Below are 25,968 nucleotides of genomic sequence, written 5' to 3'. Positions count from 1 at the left end.
AACCCTCAAGCGTTGGCTTGTTCGCCCCTCATGTTACATTTACACCACTTATAACACTTCAGGTGCATGTCGTTCCCTCAAAGACTAGGAAAATCAATTTGTGCAAGGAGCTGTTGAGAAACCAATACTCTGCTTATTGCTGTAGTGAGCACTTTGTATGTAATATATAGTAAAACACAGGATTTCAAGGTTAGTACATAAAAGGGTTACGGATGTTTTGTCTACTTACCACTAGAGGCTTAAAAGAGAGTTATTTGTAGAACACTGGTACATATATTTATTTGCATTAGATGATTTTGTGAGATTTCTGTAATTTTTCTATAGCCCCCGATTGTTAGTGTTATTAAGTATATAAGTCCCAGTCAGGATAAAACCTATATCCAGAAGAATAATGGGCAGTGACACCACAACAAAGAGGTTTAGTAAAACACTTATTGCAATTAAAATGACCACTATTGCTGCTGCTTTATTGGGAGCCGTGCCCAACATAAAAGCCATGAAAGCAACATTAGTCATGTAAAATGTTAATTCAGCCAGTTCAGCCAAGCATGGGGCCACTTAGATGGCGTCATAGTGAAGTGAAGTCACAGCGAGTTGAACACTGGATACAGATTGCTGGCACCTAAATATTAACCCTGTACAGTAGCTGTACAATGGTTGTTGTGTTCCTATAGACAGACATAGAGATTTGTATGGCTGCATGCCTAAAAATGAACTATAGTTTACATCAGTGTAATGTAAATAATTTAAAAATAATGGAACTCTGGGCGTCGACTTCACTGCTGCTGTCACTGATTGCATGAACGGGTTTATTACATGACCCTTATTGCCAAGCTCATGTTTGACATGAGACTTGTTTGTGTGTGCAATGTCATCAGCATGTGTGCATCAAATTAGTGTTATGAATATGTTAACATATTAGAAACACGCAGTTACCATCGATGCCAGCGGCACTTTGTCGGGGATTTCACGCTAGCTAGCCACATCGCCACAGGTCTAATTCACTGTCCTCCGGCAGCAACCTCCATATAATTGCATTTACCTGCGAATCTACCATGCAAATCCCATCTGGGAAATGCTGTGCACAGTCTGAATTAATCATGGCACCTCTGTTTAACTATTTAAAGTATTGAGGTCATAAAATGCAAACATTGAAAGAATTATTGTTGTTTGTACAATTTAAGCTTGTACCAAAACCTAGTCTTCTAATGATAGACCAGTGGGAGCAATAAAAGGAATGTAAATATATAAAGTTTATGGCTGAAGGCTAATGCTCTATGTTGTGAAAGGTCACAGATTTAATTTTGTGAGCACAGCGAATAACATTTCTCCAAAAGAGGCTATGCATAATATATGCCAAAATAAAAATATTCTTAATATCAGTAGACGTGGTCTCTCAAAAAAGCTATCAAATAATTAGAAAATAAAGGAAAATGTGAAATAGGTTTAAAAGAGTTAATTCTGTATTTTATTTTATTTGGATTTTATTTGAATATTATAGCTGCGCTTCGTCCTGTTTTTTTTTAATGAAACTGGAAGATTTAAGTGAATACATTCTTCATTTCAGATGATTCCAGATAGCACTAATCATTATTTCTATGCACTATAGGAAGTGACATCACATGTTGACAGCGTGGCTCAGGCACGCCTCCCTAGAAATAAGGCAGGGGAGAGGGCATGAGATAAACCGTGGCAGATTCGGAGGCAGACATCGGACTGGCATGGCTGTGTGCAGCGCAGCGCTGATCTGCATCCACGAGGCTCCCGCCTGGACGCTCGGATCGTCTCTCCGCAGCCGCGCAGCTGTGACGCGCTCCTGGACGGCGCAGCGCTGAGCCCTGCTGTGTTTTACAGCATGTTGCCGAGCGTTAGGAGATAGACAGGGCGTAATAAGAGGGGACAACCTTGCCACACTTGAGCGATGTTCCGTGAGCTTCTCTCTCTCTTGTTTCACTCAGCTGCTCTATTCTACACCTGGGACTAATGGAGGGATGCAACGATGTTACTCTTTGCTTGTCATGCTTGAATCACAGCTTCATATATACTTTTGTGTCAGAGACCTTATTTTCTTTGTCTGTCACTGCTGCCAGATCCACCGTGGGGTAGCGTGGTGGACAGAGCCCCCTCCTCAACCCCCCTCTCCCTTGTCTTTGCCCCCGGATTCTCCCGTCTCGCTCGTGTCTATTTACCCCCCCTAAGCCGCCCTCCCCTCTGTGTTAAGCTCCGTCTTTCTTGCTCTGCTCCCCACTGCTTACTATCGCCGCCTTTGCTCTTTCAAGGCAAGCAGGCTGTTCTTTACAAGCGGTTTGTTACATGATCTCCTGGAAAACTGTTTTTGCCTCAGCTCGCCTGCCTCACTGCTCGAGCCCTTCCAAATTTTACCTGTTCAACAGAAAGATGTTCCTTCACGAGGATTGATCCTCATTTACCCCCTCACACTTTCCCCTTCCCCTCCCTTGTCCTGATCTCTTGCCCTCTAACCCTAACCCTCCTATTCTCTACCCCCACCTTGTCCTACTCACCCACACCCCGAGCCTCTTTTCCCCTCATCCATTTCACCCCCTTGACCATGTTGCCATGTGTCTGCTGGCTCCAGTCTATCCTCATCTTGCTGTCCTCTGTGTTATGGACTTTGGGGGAAAACTGCCCAGCAACCTGCCTGTGCCCAGATCCTCACACTGTGGACTGTAGCGGCCGTGGGCTCACCCGTCTACCCGATGAGATACCCTTGGATGTGCGCAGGCTTTTGCTGGCTGACAACTGGATACCCCGCATCCCGTCGGATTTCCTGGTTCTGTACAGTGACTTGGTCTACTTGGACCTGCGGAACAACACCCTCTCCCACATAGAACCAGGGACGCTCAGCACCTCATCCAGGCTGGTGTTCCTGGACCTGGGCAGCAACAACCTGACTGAAATCCCCAAGGGGACATTTGGGGAGTCCCGTAGCCTCATCAAACTGCGTCTGGGCAACAACCCCTATCTGAGCATGGTGAGCGAGGATGCTTTTCTGGGCCTCACCTCTTTGAGGGAACTGGAACTGGAGCGTAATGCCCTGTCTACCCTAAAGGTGGGAGCACTGAGTCAGTTGCCTTCCCTGCGGGTGGTGAGGCTAGAGGGCAACCCTTGGGTGTGCAACTGCAATTTTGCCAACCTGTTCTCATGGCTGATGGAGAACAGTCACAAGCTTCCAAACGGTGAGTAGCAGCATCCAAAGGAACATTTGCCTCCCATATGTCTGACCCAAATAAGCTTATCTGAGTACAACATACAACCGTAATGCCATAACACTTCTCTGCTCTATTTATGTTTTCCCTGTAGGAGAGGGAACCCCCTCCCTCTCCCCTGCTCTAATTTAGTCCTTCTTCCTCCACCCCCATAGCTTGTCATGTGTGAGACAGCGTGTGTAATATGATACAATAGCACTTATGTGCAAAAGGGAGCAGCATGAGGATGCTATGTGTCATTTTTAAAATGGTAAATGAGCCAATAGGTTGAAATTCAAAATGGTCTCTGCTTCCACATTTCAGCACTGACCTCACTACGTGGTAAACAGATCAATACATTTATACTGTATAGTATAAAACCTGTTTGTATATCTCGTCATTTGGGGGTCATTGTAATATAGTGCTAGTGCTTGCCTTTACTAAACATCAAACCAGTACATTTTCAGGCTCATAGTAAAGACCGTCTACCACTGTGATTTTGCCTGGAGGCTAGAGTTAGATAACGGCTGAAGTTTCGGAGTGTGCTCTGAACAGTGTGCAAGGCAATCTCAGTGTGTGCATGCATATCTGAGCTACAACAACACCAGACAAAGGGTATCACTGTGTCCCTATAAGAAGCGCTATACTTCGGGTACGCTCACCTTACTTAGATCGACCTCAGCTGCTAAAGCTTTTGTCTTTATAGTGTTTGCACGTTGAGATCTTTAAGGTAGAGTCTGCAAAATATCTAAAACATCTGTTAGAAGCAATTTATTAATCAAAAAAACGTCTTGTATGTCTTCAGATGCAGCCATACATCATCCACTGAAGGTCAGTCCGAGCATAAAAACCTGCGTCCTTTTAAAGGACACAGACAGCTTTTATCTCATAAGTGCAAGTTAGCACGTGGGAGCAAAGGAGACAAAAATAAACAGATCTGACAGTTCAGCCTCACACGACTCGCAGCTCGCACTGTTATCATATTTAGATCAGAGTGTAGATTACACGTTACATTAATTTAGTTTAATCTGAGAACGACTGTGTGACTGTGTTGTGACAGATGCCCCTGACTGCAGTGTGCTTAAATCATGATTAGAAGGTTATAAATGCTGTGTATTATTAATATTAAGTGCTGTGTGTGAAGGTGCAGAGGTGGAGGAGGAGTGAGAACATTAATGTGAAAGGTTCATCTTTATTATCAACTTTAGTTCAGCACACTGGCTTAAATGTTGGAGCCGCTAAACATGGACAATCGTTTCAGAGATTGAATCAAAGGTAACAGATTTCATCTCATTGTTTTCTGTATTCAAATTCAAATAAAATACTTGTCTAACTCATATTTGGCTCAAATAAATCTCAACATCTGCTCCCTCAGTAACCGAATGGCTGTTGTAAAGTGCTCACAACAACAAAAAGCAAAGTTCTTATTAACATTTAGGCCACAGAGTCCCACGCTATCGATGCCACTCTGCTTGTCCCCAAAACACACAGCCTCAGCCTGGGAGGAGGAGAAGTTAATAAACTGGCAAGTGGCCTATTCCCCCTGGTATCCAAGACTGCAAATACATTAATCACAGGTTCTAAGTGTTGTCAACTGCAAGAGATAATGGATTGCATGAGCAGCGCTGGCCAGGCAGGCATCAACAACAACAAAGAACAGAGCTGGCCAAGCGGCTGGCGTGGCTGCCAACTCTAATACACATACACACTCTAAACCAGCTAATGGTGCATGTCTCACCTTATACACTGCTCCTATACGATAAGCTTAGGAGTGCTTTCAAATCAATCATGACGCACAAACCTAAAAATGACCACTGAGCTGAACATTAGTTTCTCCTCTTAGTTGCATTAGCATGTGTGAATAGATAGTGTCCGTAGACGCTGTTTACTGTCTAAATTAAAGGAAGTAAATGGAGTTACAGGCAGCTGATGTTACAAACACGGCCATGTCACATATGCAGACCTGCATAATGCAACGACCGAGCTCTCCATCACGGAGAAACGCAATGACGTCCTCTCTAAAAAGCTGCATTGGAAGTAGCTGCACATAAACAGATGGACACTCATTAGTGAATGAGTTCGACTTGATAAGCCTTTCGATATGTATGAGCTCCAACAGCCACCGTCACTGTGGGTGTTTCAACTTAATATCTCGTTATTTCATAGAGAAAATCAATTAGAGAGGCAGAAATGACTCTCTAAAGTCAACATGAGTGTGCTTCATCCAATCCTGTGGGTGTTTCACCAAACAAATGGGTAACAGAGCAAACAGCTGATTACTTTTTTTTTTAAACCCAGAGACCCTCCCACACTCATTCCACACTACTAATCCTATATAAAAGCTGTTATAATAACAAAAGGCTTTACCCAGATGTTTGCATGCAATCGCACATTTATCCCACCACATATCATGAAATCTAGAAACATCTCTAAAAGCCAAGTATAACTGGATGAATGTTCTTTTCTTGCCGTTGGTATTAATTTTAAACTATACGGTAAATCAGGTTTGCCTGTCAATAGTAATAAATCATGGCTGTGTCCCAGTGCTGAACGTAGATGATCAGTCAGTGTATGCCAGTGCTCTGCAGGCTTCACTCTTAGACTGCTCTTCTATTTTGGAAGCTGCCCTGAGACATCGGCGCTTTCGTCGGTGGTAGCCTGGCTATGCAGCAGCTGCCGAGCCCATGCAGTAAAACCAATTCCCATTCCATTTTTCACATTTTGATTTCCCCTGTGATTTGAGTTCACACAGCAGCACGCTGTTCTGTTTGCATAACTTTGATTACTGCAGGTCAGCATACTGAGTGGGAGAACAGGCTTCAGATTTTGGACTGTCTTCGCGTAGAAATGTGTTGTGTCCAGTGCGTGCAGCAGAGATGATCTTCTCGAAGCCAAATTGCTTTAGATTGATGCATTATCTTCACAGGAAGACAGTCGCCGCTCTGAGCTGCAGAGCAACTCACCCTTTGTCTCATTCTGCATTAGTATTTTTGTGCTACTTTTAGTTTTTTGACACTGATCAGATTCGTAAATGTTTCATTGGGGGGGAAGAGAGTAAACATGATCCACTGCTGTCTCCAGTGCTCTTGGGTTAAGGATGAACAAAGACCATGTATAATTTAGAGTGACACAGTTCCATGGCACACTGGCCAGGGTAATTGGAGCCAGAGCTGCCCACGGGGCAGGGCAGGCCAACTCCCCTGTCAGATTAAGGCTGAGGCCCATCATGGCATTGCTATCAACACTAGTCATGACCTGAACAGTTTCACTACAAAGTAGCAGTTCATGTGACAGGGTCAAAGTCTGAATTTTCCTTCGCAGCCTATCACGTTGCTCCCTGCCACCCACTATGAGGCCACTGGCCCTTTACTACACGGAGCACACTTCCCCATATGACGCTACTCGCTAGCTCGGCAGCCGATGGGTACGCGATGGAAAAAATATCTACTCCATTAACACGGACTGACGGCTTCTTTTATCTTGGCCTAATTCAATGCGTATTTAAAGTTGGGAGCGAGTGAGTGCAGGCAAGGGAGAGCAGTGTGTGAGGAGGTGGACAGAATTACACCGTGTGATAGCATCGACTGCTACATGCACAGAAGCAGGGAGGGATAATCTGCCAGTGTCAGAAATAAAAGGTGAAAAGCCAGAAGCTTTGTTGGACCTGCAGCTCTGTGCTCATCGGACACATCTCTAAAACCTGCATTTACCCACTTCAGATCAGACAATGGGGGTTTTTTTATCACTGTAAATCCAATCTACTGCATCTAAATGTGTTTATTTTTATTGTTGCAGCCCAAAAGTCTGTGCATGCTTGTGCTTTTCTGGTGACGAGTCCCTGCGCAGAAGGATTCCCCTGCTGAATGATTCACTCCCACCACGCTGTCGCACGAACGCTTGTCACTTTGTGCATTCATTTCACACGTTCTCCTCTCTGTTCCTTTGTGACTTCTCCCCCTTTGCATGAATGTCTAACCATTTTTCTTTCCATTTTCTCTTTGATTGAAACTCATCACATCTTTCTGGTCCTTTCTTGCACTAGTGCTGATTTTGTATTCATATAATCTGAAATTGAGGAGACGTCCGGTTTATTGAGGTGCGTAAAGTGTGTGGACTCCTGTGGTTTGGAGATGAAGGGCTTTAGCTTGAATGGCAACTCCTCCAGGAGTCTCCAGGTTGGTGTCCTGCTATCAATCTGGACGGTCAGTGTGGTGTTGAGGGAGAAGAACGAGCCTCAGATATCAGTCTGTCGCAGCCAGGTAGATCAATCACGACTGAGACGGCAGATAGCCTATCCCCTTGGTTGGCTGTAATCCTCGATGTAATCCATCAACTGCCCGTGCCAGGAATGTAACATACCTGTGTAGCCCCACGTGGCTGATGGGACACAGGCACGATTAATGTCTGGCGACCTGCTGCATGCGAACGCTTTGTGTGTTGTTTTAAATGTGCATATCATGATGGTCTAAACTCTGATGACGTTTATTTCAACAGACCTTTTCATGCTCTCCGGGCTTCCGAATGCGGTGTTTGAGTTTACAGGTTATATATTGAGAAACACGGCTGTCACATATCTGAGATTGTTGGCACCCACTGTGCTTTAGGCATTTAATGTTAATTATTAGTGTTCAATGAGCATTTTAGCAAACACTGGCTGTAGTCGCTCATGCACTCAGCTCTTTAGCATGGTTCACTTCGGATGCTGTATCTGGTACAAAGCCAGAGGACAAGCATGTGTTTGGAGTTAAAATATGTTGAAGGAACAAGCTAATAGGTAGAAGTTTATCTAGGTAGAACCTTTAGTTTAATGAGGGACATCTGGTCTTTGCAGTTTATTTCATTTTTCATGAAGATGAAGTGATTAAGGACAAAGAAGAATCTGTGATTAGTCACAAGTCAAATCATTCTCAGGTTGTCAGTCAAACTGCATGCATCGCAAGCATTTGTAAAGCTGTGTTATGATTAAAAAATTGTGTTGGACACGAAGCAGCTTGCGTCAAACACTCGTCCACGTCAGGCTCCATTTTCTACATCTGTAATCTGAGGCCACATCCTCTTAGTGCAAGCTGTGCACATTTTGTCACAGACGGCCACATAATACTGAGAAACTATCATTATAGCGTTTGTTCCAGAAGATCCCACTTCTGGTCAGAGACTGCAGCTGTTCGGTAATTCCCCCTTTTATCAAGCTGTGTAATACGTCTGTGTCCTGTTGTGTAATTTCAGTTCTTGACTGCTACAGTGTAGCTCTCGTGTCTCCTTTCAAACTAGAAAGAGTGTTCGAAAGATAATATAAATGACAAGTCATATGAATATGTTCTTGAGGCTTTACGTTTGTGTCTGACATGCTCACATTTCTATACTAATTCAAAATAAACCACTAAAATAACCCTGTTAGTTTTGCACTTTTGGCCCTCGGCTTTGATCACAGTTAATGTGAAAGTGCTGTAACTCCTGCAGGGTCTGTGTATTCACTGGGATAATTTCAGCTCAGATGCTATTAATCAGGCATCTAGGACACACAAGACCAGACAGAACCGTCTCAAAAGCGAAGGCCAAGTCTCTGGGGTGATGGGTTACTTCGCCGGGCAATAAGTGCACTATGAATATAAATATGATTCATTCATCTTGGGCACTGACTGACAGGACAGGCTCCTGCAGGAATACAGTAGATTTTCACGTTTCTAGGTTTTATCACTGACACAATGCAGATTTTGTGTTCGACAAGAACTGTCAGTCAAGGTGTTGTCTTCTCAAAATATTACACTTGGGCTGCTCATATTTGTTCTTTAAACAGTTAGCCAGGGATTGGAAGTGATTTTTTTTCTCAGCAGCGTGTTTATTGTAGAAAAATGAATCACGCTAAATTAAATAAAATCTCTTACAATCCCTGCTGAGTCAAACTACAATCACAGCTTAAAAGTGCGAGCCATATGGTCGGTTATGTAACCTAGTACTCAGAATACTGGATCTTTAAACATAATGTGAAACAGCATTTCTTACACCAAATTGTCAGAGGAAATTTGCCAGCACTAATACGTAGCACGCTGAAGGTCAGAGTCCAGCAGCTCACACAGTTTGTCACGCTCTGCAGAATGTGGATTTGTTTTGATCTGCGACTCCCCAGACAGATGATGAATCGCTCAGGGAACCAGCGAGCTCTTCTCTGGCTCCACCAGGGTTGTTGGTGTTGGCTCGTAATCAGTTTGGAGCCTGTTTCATGGTACTGGATTTGCTTCCAACTCATTTAAAGTGATTCTGGTCCAGGGTCGGTGAGCACTGGGAAGCTGTGGTTGTCTTAAACTAGTTATCGCCTGGACGTTTGCTGTGATGGCAGGAACACAGACATGTAGTTAAAGGCCATGGAATCCAAAAAGTGAACTGATCTCATGAAGATTTAGCTGCTGACGTTAATGAGACATCTTTCACCATTGCTGTCCGTCTCTGCCGCCAACTATTGCACCTAATGGGCAGTAGCTGAAAATAGACCCGAAATATTGTTTACGTGCACTTGAGCTACAACTGCAAAATATGGCCAAGTTTTTAATCAAGTCAGTCGCTGTTCTTCAACAATATACATTCATGTCTAGTGTTAAGGCAACAGTTCAAACAAACCTTATTGATTTGTCTTTCTACTGCATATCACTGTTTCACTTGTGCCTTAATAATTCACTTTTAAAGGAAACATGAGACTCTGTGTCTTGTAATGAAGGATAATGTCGCTAAGTTTAATCGAGACCTTGACGAGTTTGGTTACAAACTAATTAATACTGTAGAGGATAGGTTGGAGTAGTGTGGAAACCAGTGACATGCCTTCAGTAACTTCCATTATTTCTAACTCCAATTGGTTCTAATGCTTTTGATGCTTGTGTATTATTTGCACCTTGGCTATATAAACTTTATATAATTAGCACATCCACAGTTGCTGGACTGAATATAGATGAATTAAATTAAAGTGTCAGACATTTAAAAGAAGCAGTCCTGAGCAGACAGCCAACCTGATGCACTGCAGTAACAAAGGTACCTGCATCACAAGTCACAGCCATACGTCCAGGTCTGACCTACAGCACATGAATGTAAAGTGTGCACACATAGAGGTCAGGCTCATTTGTAATTCTGACTTGAAATCTAATAAGTGGCCTTCCTTCAAAATCATTTTCTGTCAGAGTAGTTCTGAACAATAAACTGTGACAGAGACATGAAGAGAAGCACTCGCCGATTTATTAAGCTTTCATCTTGAGATGGGTTTGGTCAAGGTGCTCCTGACTCGTACGTCTGAAATGTAACTGGCCCTGTTTTAAGGGGGAAGTGAGCTGTAAATGATTTCTTCTTTGTGAACATCTGTCTCATCCGGCGGCTTAATAGCTTCACAATTAATTAGATTGCTCTTGATTTCACTCCCCAAAATATGTACAGAAAGTATGAAATAATGTATTGTTATCTAATCCACAGTGATGGTCTGTTGATCTGGATGATTGATGAGGATAAAAACGATTTATCGGTCAGCACTAAACAGCATAAATCAGTCTCTATAGCAAACCACAGGCTGAACACCTTCACAGCTTCTTCATATTTTTGATTTAATATTTCAACTTCATTGCCACATTGAACCTACAGTGGAGCTGTGGGTGGTTATTCTGTATACGCAGTGCAGCTCCATCTTATAAGTGAAGACATCTGATTGACCTCAGATGTTAAATCAACTCCCACTCTTAGGGAGGAAACTGCTCGGCTGAATTCAGAAACTTTAACCACAACAATGTCCAAGACCTTGTACAAACAGAACACTGTATTTCTAGACTTGAGCAGTTTTAGGTTATGGGAGCTTTGGTTCTGGAGGCTGAGTTCTACTGGGGAAACAAATGGTTTATACAGTGTTTTTCTGACCATGCTGGAAACCAAAAGGTGTTTAAAATGTGGTTTGAGGCAGGAAGTGAGCTTGTTAAGTATAGTATTAAAGTGTGTTGTCCTCATCTAACGTGCCACAGAGTTGTGTAACAAATGGAAGGAGAGGGAGCTCAGGAGAAGCAGGATTAAACACTGTGTACTTTCTCACCAGAGCACAGCTGGCTAATCATGCCGTGAGGTGGGTGTGAATGCTGGATTGCTAGTTTTTGGAAAAGCACAGAAATAGACACAGCCCCCTCTAATGCAACACTGCAGCCGATGAGTGGATGAAGTCCTGCAGGCTCTGTTTGGATGCTATAAACAATACACTGTATTATGAAGAGACAGTGGTGCTAAAAAGTAAGTCCCTTGTTTATCTAGCATAAATGCTGACTAGAGTTTGAAAGAGTACGTTCCCATCAGTGCATCAGGAGGTGCAGGTTTGCCTCTGACATGGTGGTGTTGCAGTAATAACTCATTTCCAGCAGTGTGAATGCACAAACTGGCCAAATAAGATGTCAGCCAACATGATCAAGGGGCTGCAGCGACTCCATCTGTGCCCTGGTGCAGGTGTATAGCAAGAGTACAGTTCTCCTACTGCATCCATTAACGTGGCGGCGGCGGCATCATGACCCATGATGATCAGCACCCATTGTCATTGTTGTTGGAGATATGAATGGTGAAGGCAAGACTGTCATCTGCTGTTGTCTTAGAATGGTCCCACTCAAAACCTTCCTCAACACCATAGGAATGTTAGGGAAGGACCAGAGGGAGGCATGTACAAACAAATCTGCAAGACTGGATCATAGTCAGTTTTGTTAGAAAAGGCTTTGTTTTGTATTGTGACCCATTTGGAATACTAATATTTAGGTGGTGGGGTACGAACAGTGCTGAGCCACTGTAGCCGTAGTGTCTGCATCCGCTGCTGTATAATGTCATTTCTAAAAAGCTTATATTAAAGACTGATGTTATTCGCTACAGTGCTGGTCCACCATGTCTGCTGCAACTAATCCCATTTCCTGTTTGTGTGCAGGGGTAGAAGGCATGGAATGCTCCCTCCCCATGGATGGCAGACGCGTATCGCTGACCCAGCTCTCAAAGGACAGCTTCCGTGAGTGCCAGGCCACCCTGACTCTAACAGACCTGCTCATCATCATTTTCTCTGGCATCTCGGTGTCTGTGGTGGCCATCATGACAAGCTTCTTCCTGGCGTCAACGGTTCACTGCTTCCAGCGCTGGAGTAAAGGCACCAAGGGGGACGAGGAGGAGAGTGAGGAGTGACGAACGCTGGCTTTTGAGGGGCCTGATGGTCCTGATACTCAACAACAGAGGACACTGCAGACAGTATGTGCTAAGTTTTTTCATGCTGCTTCCTCGCTGGTGAAAATGCAGGATCTGTGGTACAGAGACAATAACAAAGGACCTTCCAGAGGAATTAGCCAAATTCTCAGTTACACTTAGTCAGTGAGCGTTCATTAGCGCTCAGTTGGTCGTGTTTGATGATCCTCACCCTCGGCTCAGTGTGACATACCTACAGAGTTAGAAAAAGGCTCACGATGATGATGACAGCGATAGAATTAACAGAAATAGTCATGAATCCTGTGAAGAGACGGCATTGGAGCTTGGTGTGTGTGGATATTATTGAATATTCCAGATTCCATTGATAACAGATGTCATACAGACTAGTGACCTCAGTATTTAACTGCCTATAGTCGTGAAATGCCGGCGTACTCGTTTGCCATTTGACGGTGTCCTTTTACATCAAGGTTTACGAGCCCTGTGGTAGAAAATCCTGCAGTTCCCTCTGCATCATCAGGAAATGATTAACAGTTAGACGTTAGAGACGGGCCGACACATTTTAAAGCACTATATTCATGATGTAATCACAAATTTATGTACAAAAAAAAGATGTATAGTCAAATGAACATAATATACTGTGTTCACTAGATTGATAACCGTGTAGAAAAAATATAACTAGATTATTAATGAATTTTACAGCCTATCAAATTGATATAGAAATTCACAGTATGTAGAACTATTGTCAAATAATGCACTTTAACTGGTTAATGTAACTTCTCCAGCCCCTAATCACACCTAAATACTGGTTGTACCTTTATTTGCCAAAGACTATTGCAGGTTCAGGTTTAGTGGAGTTGGCAAACATTAGCTCTGTTTTGGATGGTGTGTAAGTAGCGAATTCTCCTGAACTGAAGGCAGCACGATAGTCAAACCATTCTCTGTATAAGCATGTACTCAGTCCAACGGTTATGGTCTCCAGAGCTTTACATTTTACTCTCTCCCATCTCTCACGGAGCCAGGCTTCTCACTTGGCTTCACTTCACGTTTTTACCCTTGATTTTTCCAGAGGTCACAAAGACGTCAGGGTGGGGGTGAGCAGGAGGTTAGTTTGCTGAGGAATAAATGGACCTGCAGTATCAGGAGTAGATAGATGTACTCAGTCAGCTTGATAGTACAGTACAATCTAAATGGAAACAAGTAGCGTCCTGAATTCATGGGGAGTTCTGCTGTTTATTTGAATCAAATCCTTCAAAATTAAAATATGGAATTAATAAAGCTAGACTCATAGTTCTTCTCCCAAAGCTAAGGAATGATGAGTTGCTTCTCATTGTTTTAGGGCATGAATAATTCAGTGATGTATGAGAGTGAGATCTGACGCGCCAGGAATGTCTAACATGTAAAGAGAAGAGCCATGAGCAAATAAAGCCATTGTTTCTGGGGGGTTAAAATTTAAACCTCCCTCCAGAGCATTAATAGTCATAAATCCCTTAAGCGACACTAAACAACGTGGCCTTATTTGTTTGAATTTTTCATTAGTATCAACATCAAGAAAAGCACAAAGATAATTCAAAGGAACTGATGATGACCCAAATACACTCTTCTAAAGGATGTGTCACATGTGTTGGTACTAACTTACATTGTTAGTTTCCATTAATGTGTGTTTGTGTTGGACTTTAACAGTGTAAGAGTTGTACAGTACAAATGTATTTGTTCGTATTTAAAATAATTGGATGATGCAATTCCTTTGGAAATGATCAACATTTATTAAGCTAACTAACATTTCAGCAGAGGTTGAGCGGTGGTGGTGCAGCCTGGTAACTGGAACTAGACACCTCATCAGGCCTGTCGAGCGTTGGGTTTCTCCATCTGTTGGGGTTTGGAGAGAAATATGACGAATCCCTTCACAGATTGGTGCATGGTGTCAAACTACATCATATACTGTTAATTTTATGATCAGTCCTAAGCTGCAATTCCTTTTTCTCCCAAACAAGACATCTGCATGAGAAAGTAGTTATTTAACTTTATTTAGTTCTGTACCTGCTCCTGTGAACTTGGGCTGAATAGTTCATTCTTTGGTTCCTCTAATTGTATGAAACAACAACCATAAAACTACCTCAATTTACTGAACTTAACAACGGTCCAGTACACTAAGGTAATAGTTTTTCAGCTGTTCAACTACATGGACAGCTGTTTTTTATATATATATATTTTTTTTACATTTCTCAATGTAAAGCTGGTTATTTTACCAAATGGATCATTCGAGGACACTTCCAGGAATTGTAAAGTATGAGGAGTCTGCATGTAAGGACTGACATGCAGACTGATTGAAAATTAGTCTTCCACTCAAAAACCTAAAACTTTAAAGTTTTAAAATAAAATAGATTTTTAGTTGAATTATTATGACTTTTTATATATAAAAAGTCTTACTTGCACATTCTGTTCCAGTGGACAGCCGGGTGCTGCTATTAAGGTTGAGGATAGATGTTCTTTTAACCATATATGATGTATGTTGGCACCAGGTTTTCTCACCCTAATCTGTGTTAACAGAGCTTTGATTTTTAGGATGTAGATGGAGTTTCCAGACCTGCCGCTGTTACTGCTGTGAACTGGGTGAGTGTAGTGCAGTGAGATTAAAAAGAGTTTGACTGACTATGGAGGTGGAACTGAAAGAAGAGTGGATCTAAGAGTAGTACAAGTGCAGCATATACACTTCATATTTAAACTGTTCCACAGTTCCAGAACAAATGAAGCAAACATGGTTATGTGTGGTGAAGCAGCCACAGTTTGAAGGGAACATTTAGGTCGAAGTCTCAGCAGAAACACAATTAAATTATTATTAAAGAACAACGTTTACTTTATTCCTTATACGCAAGAGACACGTTTAAGTGACAGATACAGTCCTGAGTCAAAGAAAGAGAGGGAGAGTTTTTATACATATCATTATCATTTCCAACTACTGTGTAGTTATTGTATATTAACAAATTATTATGTTAGCTGTTAGCTTGAAGCATATGTTAGCATGACTGTTTTCTTTCTCTTGCTCATTTTATTAAAGAACAAATATCAGGACATTGGAGCATGCACCGTTGAGTTACCTGGTATAAAGTTCAGGTTCATGTCTATTTTTCTATTAAACCTCTCAGAATGAAATGTTTATTTACTATGTTTGTCCCCACAGTCATTTTCTGGCAGCACGCGTTGAGGAAAGCAACAACACCAGTGGCTGCTTTCCAGCAGTTTGTCTTGACATTGCTTAAAATACCAAAATCAGTGTTCTGTTTTGTCAGATAAATGTCAGAATGGCTCGACTCGAAATTAAGTGGCAGAGAGAAGTGTGATGTTGCTGCAGCTCAGTGCGTTTCCAAATGTCAAACACACACTGTCAAATAGATCTTATGTGTAGCTGTATATTGATGTTTGGTTAAAAATAAAAATCTTTTTTGTCCTCCTGGTCATTAATTATTACAGATGTGAAGGTGATACCATTATGTAAGCTTTTATGAACACACATCACAAAATGATGTGACTGTGATTTTACCTTTAATCATACAATGATGAATGTCTTGTCATGGCTGGCTCATTTCGTCTTTTCATGAGGCTCATCTGTAAACACTGCACAGCGTGTTATTTCACAGCACTGTAATCGCGCTGCAGGTATGCAAATGCCTGCACTATTTTTGGAGAAGGTGTTAGCGAAATTAGACTTGGGGAGGGAAAAGAAATATCAAATACCATCCGCTTGCATAACAAGTATCCAGCCAGTTAGTGGACAGTCGCTTTCATTCAGAGCTGTGAGCAACTGGACAATGTGCAAGCAACGAGGAAGCGATGGGACTAAAACGAGCTGACACGCGATGCGATGCCATCTCGGCGAGAGATTTGCTCTTTCCTTTTTGCAGTAGCCAGTTCTTCAGCTTGTATAAGGCACAGCATTACCTCTATGGTTGACAGGGATTTGTCTTTTTCCATCCCTCATTCTGATGATTCATTCTCTACTTTCTGTCCTATTGTAAGAATGCACGAGGTGGTCTGCCATGATCGTACGCCTTTCTAAAGAAACCTGGATGAAAACGACTCCCTCAGGGCATGTAATGTTGGCTAGAAAGCAAGCAGAGGCATAGAGCACACCAGAGAACAATGAGCAGGGGATCATTTATGAAGATATTTGTGATTCCAAACAGGAATCTCTGCGTGCACAGGAAAACGCGCTTAGGAAAGACACACACACCACGTTTGTGCACCGCAGAAACGAGCCCTGCGAGGGTGGTGGTGGTCGTGATGAGGATTCTCCTGCAACTATTTACCTCATTTGGTTGTCATGGTTACACAGCCAGAGGCCCAGGCTCTTGGACGCCGAGGCGGGAACGTGGAGAGAAAGGGATGCTGGGAAGCATGGGCTTCAGTGTCGCTGCCTCGCCTCGCTTTCCATGCACGCATCAAATAACTGGACCTGGCATTTAAGAAGGAAAAAAAAAATGTTCACATCAACGTGGCCCTGTGAACCAATCTGTGACTTTCACATCCATTGCCCTGTTAGATTCGTCTGCAAAAGGCATGTGATGGTTCACATGAGGACGCATCACATCTACACTGTGACTGTACCAGGTTGTGACTGATAACTGCATCTTAGCTGTAGCGATTAGCAAATACAATCATTATATAACAAACTGATGACTGGTCCAATAAGTCCTGAACATATGATTACAGCATTTTTAATACTATGGCAAAGAAAGTACATATTAAAAACATTAGCGTAAATGTTTTGTGTTTACATTTTTTGTCATTAATTAGACGACTAAAATACGTCAAGCACCCACTGGAAACAAGCATTTCTTTACTTATTTACCAACGGTCTCTCGTTACGGTCTGTTCCTGACCTACAAAGACAGGAAGCGAGCCGGACAGAGAGGAAAGTAAGCTAACCCTCAGAGAGGAAGCTCTGAATGAATAATGGCCTGGTGGCTTACAGTGGGATTATGCTTTGGGGTGGGGGTGCAACAGAAGCTCGGGTTGCAAAGTTCAAAAGGAGCCACACCTGATGCTTCTTTCTGTCTGTTTAACTGACAGGCAGAATAGTAACTAAGTTCAGAAAAGGGCACTTCAGGAGGTGTCGATGAGACAAATGGGATTGAAGTCAAGGCTGGGAGGTCACCTTCAAAAGCTACGGCTAACGTTACATGTGGCTCTAGTTTTAAGAAAAGAAGTGGGATTGCTAACGGCCTCGCTCTCTATCGCTATTACTCACCTGACAACAAATACTATCAGTCAGAAAACATGCCACGTTTAAGAAAACCATTCTATAAACTCAACTCTGTATTAACCATCTTTTTCCCCACAAGACGGAGCCACTCGGAGGAATAAAGACGCATTCACCACCACCTGCCTGGTCACAGATTTTGGCAGCAGCATTGAAATATCATTCAAAACAGAGAGTGCGAGAGGTGAACGTGGGACATTATGGCTGCGAGCAGCCATGAGCATCAATGCATGCTGCTGGCAAACTGCTCATCCACTGCATCCAAACACAGGCTGGCAGGCTGGCGGAGTCAATTACCCTCAAATGGCTTTATATACTACAAGAATCCCCATATACATCTAAAGATAGACGTTGAAGCAAGCGTAGCAGGATCAGTGACAAAGGTAACAAACGCCGCCTTCATCAGCAGCACAGTTCCATCATGCACCATTGTTGGGGTCAGGCTTGACTTATTGTGTGTCAGGACTCCCTGTCAGGCGAGTTCTTTACAATGATTTATGCTACATTACTGTGCAATAAAGAGCATTAGTGTCCAGTTACTGTCCCTGTAGTGAGCAGAGATGTCAGACATCAGGATCAGTCTAGAGACGGATGCCAGATGAGCACTGGAAAACGTAATGAGATCTAGTCGTTTTTGTTGCATTTTGTAGAAGTATTACTGCTCATATCTGCTGTCTTTATACTTGGAACATCAAGATCAACATTCAGATGGATTAACTAATGAATGAATTAATCAAGCTATAAAAAATGTTCGGAGTCATGTGATGGCTTTGTTAGAAGTACTGGACGTAAAAACAAATAAAAGAAAGTGGTTTGCTGTAATCACTCAGTGAGAGACATGGTGTGTGTCTAACTGGAGAAATTAATCCAGCAGAGCAAACACCTTAAAGATTAATGAGGGAAGTGCAAGTGGCAGGAGGGGGAGGCTCTCGTGCTCGCTCATACTGACACAGGCGAGGCTCAATGAGGCTCATATTCACCACATCCTTCAGTTCCAGACAGTGTTAACTGGTACATTTATGACCCCTGGTTAAATGATGGCATCACTGCAAACGCTGTTGTTCTATTTAAGACAGGCTTCGCAATTATAACATGTAATTCACGCGTAAGTTGTGGAGTTTAACAAACTAATTGAAGCCAATTAAAACAGGTTGACAGTAATATGTTGCTTCACAAACTCCTATACACACACACACACACACACACACACACACACACACAGTAACTTCTCACACCTCATAACTCATGAACTCATTACTCACAGTTTCACTGACTGATTAGAACAGCTGGGGAGAAAAACCTATATATAAATGACAGAGCACCATATTTTAGTGGTCTTCTATAAATAAATCCAGGTTTTCATATGGCCTAGTTGTTGGGGAGTTAGGAGAAGAATTGAATCAAGGCAGCAACAAAGTGCTGAAAAGTAAATGGAACAAAGGTAAAGTGGAGACAGGCCACATTTGTCCTGTTCGTTGCTTCACTCAGAGGAACATCCTCAATGTTTACACTTTGCTTTCACAATAATATAAATGTCAAGGCCCAGTCTTAAATCAAGCAGCGTGTATATATATATATATATATACACACAGCATTCCCCATGCTTCCACAGCTCAGTTGTGTTAAATCACTTACTACACTATGAGCTGTTGCTGATGGATAAAATGAAAAAGCGTGTCCTCATCCTTCAGAGTTTCCTACTGAGCTCACGCTCAGCACAGCTACAGAATGGAGGTGCTCACCTGGAAAAGGTCAGCAGTGTTTGTTCTCCTTCACTACGTCCTTTGTGTCTAAAACAACACGGCAGAGGGAGGCGACGCAGGGCGGCGTGGACAAAACCCCGGAATCGCGTTTTTGTAGTGTCCAAGCTGCAGAGATGACAAAGAAGATGAGGCAGACAAGTGGTTCATCAATATCTGGCTTCACAGCATCACATATTAATGAATGTGTCAAAACCTTCTAAAATTAGTTATCAGCGTGTACATGAAATAAATCACTTGGTTTAATGGTCTCAGCTGGGTGGACTGGTCGCACATTCATGATAAGGTGTGAATGAAAAGAAAGTTGAATTGAGATGTATGAATAATGAGAATCCATCATAATTAATTTGCACACTCTTATTTTCCCATTAGTTTAGCAATTACTTTGCAGAAATATGTTGTATTACTTAACAGACTGCAACAAATAGCCATGGGATACTACTCTCCTCACTCTACATATAAAATGTAGCAAAAACACTTGAGCATAGATAAGTTTAACCTTCACTCCATCCTTGATTACGACACTGATATATTAAGACTATAAAGCTTGATAGGCTGTTAAATCCTCACTACACTCCGTGTCAGAGATAGAGATAGTACACGGAGAGGATAAAAGGAAGGAAGAGGAGGAGGGGTAGGCAGGGGTCCAGATGTGGAGGTCTGCCTATCACAGAGTGGGCTGGGGCAGAGCAGATGGTACTCTCTGCGATCACAGCCATGGCTGAGATTAGTTGAAGTGAGAGGGGGCCCAGGACTGATGAGGGGCACTGAGGGAAGACCACATCTGTTTGGATTATCCAAGCAGGGAGGAAGCCAGGAGAACCACAGGGGAGGCCATCTCTCTAGAAGGCGCAGAAGAATAACAGAACATAAAATCACTTACACATGAGTGAACTGAAATTAAAATTTAACAAAGCATTTGAGAGAATTTAGCTGGCGAGAGGCTGTGTTTTCGCCCTCTTTCATTACAGCTACGGCTGAATTCAAAGCATTCAGACACCGACTTGTTAAAAACAAAGGAGTCCTGGGAACAAAGCTCACACAGCAGATCCTTCATGACTCACGCTGACTCATTTGTCCAGAATATAAAAAAGATGCTGTGTCAAGCGCTAACTTCCAGGTTTATGCTTTTCCCTTTTCAACACTTTTTATTTAAGGGATCATTTCAGCTGGGGGCAAATCCTCAGCTAATTGCGACCAGTTAATGTGAGACAGTGGACGCTTGCTCAGCAATCACTGCCAGTTAACCTCAAGCAGGAGGGACGTGATGTCCTCCAGGAAGAGACAGGTTGTCACCATGAACAAAGGCGTCTGCTTGTGACTGCTAATGAGAGTGGAATTGATGTTGTGCACAGCCTCTGCCGTTGCAGTCATATAATATTCTAAGTACTTTTCTGTCAAATACTCACAGGATGACTATTTACATTGTAAATTTAAATGTGATGTATTTTGTATAAAGCTTCCTTTCCCTTGACTTGTTTCACCACCATTTCCATTACTCACCATTGTGTTTGTAGTGTACATGCTTATTCCATCATTTATTCATGTGTTGTGTGGTATGCATGCACAAGCACACCGCACAGCCCTGGCCTCTGGCTTTGCCTGCCTCTAATCCCAACTCATCTCTGCTAATTACAGAATAAATCTAAATGGCATATCCCTTGTGAGCACACAGGCATTATTAGCATGACAGCCAGACTTTCCCATGGATATCCACTAGAGGTGGAGACAATGAGATGCAAAGTGAAAATGATAAGTGACACCACGCGGCGTCTGCGCTGGGGAGACACTCGGTCGAGATCCTTTTGTGTAACATTAAAATGTGACATAAATAATGAATCCGTGTTCAACAAACATTAGTCACCTGAGAGGATACGCTAATGATTTCATCTTGCAGAGAACCTGATACACATGCAACGTAATTGCTCAGTTACTTAACTCACTTAACTGATGAAATGCATATACTTGACCTTGGCGAACCAAGCAAATCAAACAACGGAGCTCAGTTTCCCTGCACTGCACTATTACACATGTTGCGTATGTCCTAAGCAAACATTTTCAGGAGTCGTGACTCCTTTGTGCTCAATCGAGAGGAGGGACTGTCAAACGTATCTCCTGAAGCCTGTGTGGAGCCAACCACTGACTCAGCTGACGTGACTGTCTGAACATCAACACAGCTGATAAACCATCAAACTTCATTTACAACTACAGAGTGCAGAAAGTTTAAAATAATAAAAACTAATGAGCACTGATACTTTTTTCTACTTCAAAACCTATTTTCAATCAAATACACTGATGAAAACTGTGGGTGAACAGCTTTGGATAGTAATGAATATCCCATTGTTCATTTTGCCTCTCATCGTCAAATTTAATATTCACATTTATGTAACGTGCTTTAAAAAAAAAAAACAAGTAATCAAATGAATACCAGCATTACAATGTTACAACTTAAATCACAAAACAACCAACAATTAGTTGTACACACTGCATATATGAATTACTACAATAAAAGTATTGTTAGGGTGCGTGACAGCTAAAACATTGTATATAGTGACAAGTAATAATTCAGCACATATTATAGGTAAGGTATTATAGGTAAGTAGGATATAACTGGGCAGTTTGAAATGACAAGACATGTGCCTTTACTGGCTAGACTTTTATTCTGAAATTCACTCCTTAGTGATGTTACATAACTTCAATAGAGCAGCTTTCAATGTGTCAACAACAGTCATGAGAAAATGTTATAATTCCCTGTAATTACTACCTTGCATGTGAACAAACTCATAATATCATCTGTAATCGGCCCTTGTGTTTATGTTAATTATTTGTTTCATTACCAGAAAGGATTAAGCGCTTTAATTAATGTGACTGTGCTGACTGCATGTCAGTCAAGCATTGCCATCTAGTGAGAGGCCAGAGTCACTACGTCACAGCTGCAACAGAAAGAACGCCTCTAGGCACTTTCTCAATAGCAGCACATTGAATTCAAGATTAGCTTTATATGGTAACACAAGAACATTCACTATTCATGATTAATGTATGACTCAAAGAAAATAATAGTTGTTACATAGTACACTGAGGGGTTTAGTATTTACATATTAAAGTATTTGTTTCAGAAAAATTAAAGCGTTGATGGAAACATAAGAGACATTCCATCACCTTGAGAATATTTTATAAAAAACAAGTTGTGTTAAATTGTTGGTAGATTAAATAAAAACACACAACAATTCTAGATTTTTTATAGTGAATCGTACATTTATTCGATGACAGTATGTTATTGAATCGGTCATGTGTTATTTTAAGCAAATGTTACTGGTGTTTATGTAACTTAGAGGTCAGTGTAATGTGAGGAGCTGAAGAGAGGGGGCGCTGTTGTGCCACAGACCGGAAGCTTGTGTGGGAGACGTAGCGCTTTAAGGGTTGTTGTAAATCCTACGGGTCACCAGCAGAGGTAGTAAATAGGCATACGTTCAATAAACGCTCAAGCTGTTAAATATGTTTCTGTCTTTAAAAGCTCCTAATTCACACTCAGGGTCTGGAGTTAAGGTAGGGGGATAATATCCAAAACAAAATAGTCCAAGACTGGAATGTGGCATGTTTTGTTTTTCACTCCTGAGTTTAGGCACTACACACATTTTGGAGATTTGTTATTATTATTATTAATTTTAGATTTATTCAGTCGAAAGACTAACTGGAATCAGAAATGCTGGTGAGAGTGATAGTTTATGACATACACACTGTTATTGAATGTCTAATGTTTCCAGGGAGGAGATTCTTTTCCTAGAACATGCTCAGCTAAAACTGAAACTGAGCTAATGTTGTGTCAGCTCCTATTTGATCCATTTTTTTTGTCCTGCCATTTGAAATCGCCCCACATACGCAGTACACACACAGATCTGCTGGACTTTTTCTCCCTGGCCTGTTTTTCCTGTCAGAACTTCAGAACAATCCTTCTCTTTTTTGAGTTGTGCCCTTTAACTTGGCTGAGATTAAAGTATTGTTCTATTCCATCAACTCACTTTAAATCTGTGATCTATTCTTCCTCCTGCCAGGGCAACTTTGGGTGAACAAGCTTGGGACGAGTCCTTCCACATTTTTCCACATACCTGACGGTTGATGCATTCAAGCTACTGTACTAGGCTGTACCTGATTCACCAATAAAGCTTGATAATTTCCACTTTTATCACTTAATAGCTGGATGCTGAATGTTTCATGATTCATGAAGGAACAATAGAAAATCTCTGTTTTGTATACATAATAATATGTATAATAGCGACAACTTACTGTAGCGGCCTCTAGGCTTGGGCTGAAGCTTGTGGATACAGAGGAGCTAACGTTAGCTTAGCCAACTAGTGCAGCTGAAGCTAGTGTCCGCTTGCTCGTGGTGGACACCTGTGTCCCACACGACCCCAGGTGCCTCAGTGGGAACCGATGGCTCTTTCTCGTGTGTGATCATCTATGTGGAAAAAAAAAAATAGACGACTTATTAGCGCACATGTGTCCCAGTCATCACCAGGAGGGTCTCTCATACACGCAACACATACGCTCACGTAATAAAACAATAAATCATTAACCATAACTAAGAACCGCACAAACGTAATACTAAACACCTGAACGTGACATTTATGACAATTAAATCTTCATCACATCATGAATCTACACACAACTATTGACGTACAAATAATAAAATAAAGCACTCGCGTTTACCCATAATCCTTAGCAAGCCACTTTACGATGAATGAATATTTTTCGTAAACTTTTGATATTTAATTATTTTAATTTTGGAATTCTCTATCTGGAATTTAAGTTTAGCACCTGCCTAAAATCAGTCTGATTACATTATGTTAAACATTATACGTTCATAACAATTTACAAATGTACGTAGTTGAGTATCGGCCTACAGTTTAATAAAACTAAACTGTCTCCTAAACTGTATTTTTTATTAATGTATAACTTGTGTGGTTTCTTTTTAACCAAGCTTCCTTGGCATGCTATGCTATATTATTTTCCGATGCTAAGATGCTAACGCTAACGTTAGCAAGCTATGGCTACCATCACATGTTAGCTAGTTGGGGTATGAAGTCGCCATACGAACAGACGCCGACACGTTGGCATCAAAGCTGTACATGTTATGGAAGCATGTTGGGAGGTTTTCATTTTATTTATTTCAAAAGCCAGTAGATTGAACTAGTCATTTCATAAATTATACAACTCACCTGGAGTCCTAAAGCAAACGCTCGCTTTTTGAACCCCCAGGACACAGAAAGGCCCGTCAATCAAAATAAAAAGCGTATATTTACCTGTATACAAATTTGCTTTCCACTGCCCCTCGGTCCAGTTCTGATGCTTGTGGGCCTAGGGGTTAGCAATGCAGCTCAAAACGGAATAAAGTGCCGCATAACATAACGTAAACAGGCTGTGCGTGTTTACGTTATGTTGGACCGAACCGTACCTGGGATCCGGGATCTGACCCAGTCCTCCAGTCATCAGAAATCAATCCCTGATGAAGTCGCTTATTTGATCTACTCTATATGTGAAACGCTCAATGTTTATATGAACTAACTTCTTAAACTACGGACCCAAAAAAACAAACAAAACTGAGCTCGTTTGCGAAGAACAAATTGGAAAGCTGATGAAACAAGGTGTCCCGTCAAAGCACACAACTACAGCGAGACAGCTTAAAAAGACACATTTTCCTGTTCAATGGTGCAAACAATTGTAAGATAAAGTTCATTTTGATATAAAAGCTCAACTATGCTGCAGATCCATAAAAACGCTCCGTGAGCTATTGTTAATGGAGCGTTGCCGTAATTTACATCTGTGACAGCTCAATCCAACTCGTGTCCTTTACTTCTTCTCTTTGTGTCTTTGAGTAAGCGCCACTTATTTCTAACGAATTATACTGATGAAGACTCGAACTGAACACAATCCTTGAAGGGCCTTGTTAAAACAAAATGAAAACATAATATAAGAAATCAATCATGTCGGACCGCCACGTCGCGGGTGTAACGAGTCGCTGGCGCCACGTGGGGGCGCAGAGGCACCACCTTTCCCCCGAAGCAGCAGCCTGCGCGTGACGCTGCCTCTGTGATTGTTGTTTACTTCTCTCTTATCTGGTTCTGGCTGTCAAACACAAGCTGATTTGCATTAAATGTAATCTTTGAAAACAGCGAATCCAAGATGCACACATAGTTTCTCGCTCACACCCAAGCTTTCCCACGTTTTACCGTGGGAAAAAACAAAAGGCTCTGCCAACAAATCAGCCTCCCTTGTTAAAATTCCTTCCCTTAGCATTTAATAGAAATCCAATTTTCGGGGGGGACATTTAAATTCCAATAAATCCATCGCGGCCTCTCACTGCTATCATAAATGGTGGACATCTAAGGTGAAGATATTGAGTGGTATGGACTTTATTATGCTAAATTCATGGGTGAAGGCCTGCCAGTGCCTCCGGAGCCCCGTCTGTCTTTAAGCCTTTATAGCACCAGTGCTGACGTCTGGTTCTCTGCCAGCCGCTCTCAGCCCTGAGCTCACAGAGGCTCAGGCTGAGTGGAAAAGT

General features: G+C 42.0%; 1 protein-coding gene and 1 long non-coding RNA gene across 8 annotated transcripts; one reads left to right on the top strand and one right to left on the bottom strand.

Moving 5' to 3' along the window:
- Positions 1-1,615: 1,615 nt before the first annotated feature.
- Positions 1,616-15,837, top strand: lrrc38b (leucine rich repeat containing 38b). 2 transcript variants are annotated; one of them, XM_029150472.3, is made up of 3 exons: positions 1,616-2,039; positions 2,560-3,197; positions 12,127-15,837. In XM_029150472.3, the coding sequence occupies exons 1-3, from the start codon at positions 1,984-1,986 to the stop codon at positions 12,372-12,374; spliced, it is 942 nt and encodes a 313-aa protein (XP_029006305.1). In that variant the 5' UTR covers positions 1,616-1,983; the 3' UTR covers positions 12,375-15,837. The 2 variants fall into 2 exon arrangements, with proteins under 2 accessions (XP_029006305.1, XP_029006304.1); XM_029150471.3 differs by having other exon boundaries at positions 1,623-3,197.
- Positions 10,406-25,469, bottom strand: LOC114855358 (uncharacterized). Of its 6 annotated transcripts, XR_008694788.1 has the most exons (7): positions 24,862-25,469; positions 24,710-24,764; positions 23,694-23,865; positions 19,392-20,251; positions 16,697-16,842; positions 15,931-16,490; positions 13,622-14,258 (listed from the first exon to the last, which is right to left on the bottom strand). It is a non-coding gene; the product is annotated as an uncharacterized LOC114855358 (long non-coding RNA). The 6 variants fall into 6 exon arrangements; XR_003785920.3 differs by lacking the exon at positions 24,862-25,469 and having other exon boundaries at positions 10,406-14,258; positions 15,931-16,004; positions 24,710-24,855; XR_003785919.3 differs by lacking the exon at positions 24,862-25,469 and having other exon boundaries at positions 24,710-24,855.
- Positions 25,470-25,968: the final 499 nt, after the last annotated feature.

This window comes from Betta splendens, chromosome 5, assembly GCF_900634795.4.
Source record: "Betta splendens chromosome 5, fBetSpl5.4, whole genome shotgun sequence".
NCBI lineage: Eukaryota > Metazoa > Chordata > Actinopteri > Anabantiformes > Osphronemidae > Betta > Betta splendens.
This window is presented reverse-complemented; position numbering and strand designations above follow the sequence as displayed.

Bases quoted from the DNA above. Each gene is read 5' to 3' on its own strand.
- lrrc38b (XM_029150472.3), top strand. From the start codon at position 1,984: ATGGAGGGATGCAACGATGTTACTCTTTGCTTGTCATGCTTGAATCAC. The intron at 2,040-2,559 runs ATATACTTTTGT...CATCCATTTCAC, and splicing joins TGCTTGAATCACAGCTTCAT to CCCCTTGACCATGTTGCCAT. The intron at 3,198-12,126 runs GTGAGTAGCAGC...GTTTGTGTGCAG, and splicing joins CAGTCACAAGCTTCCAAACG to GGGTAGAAGGCATGGAATGC.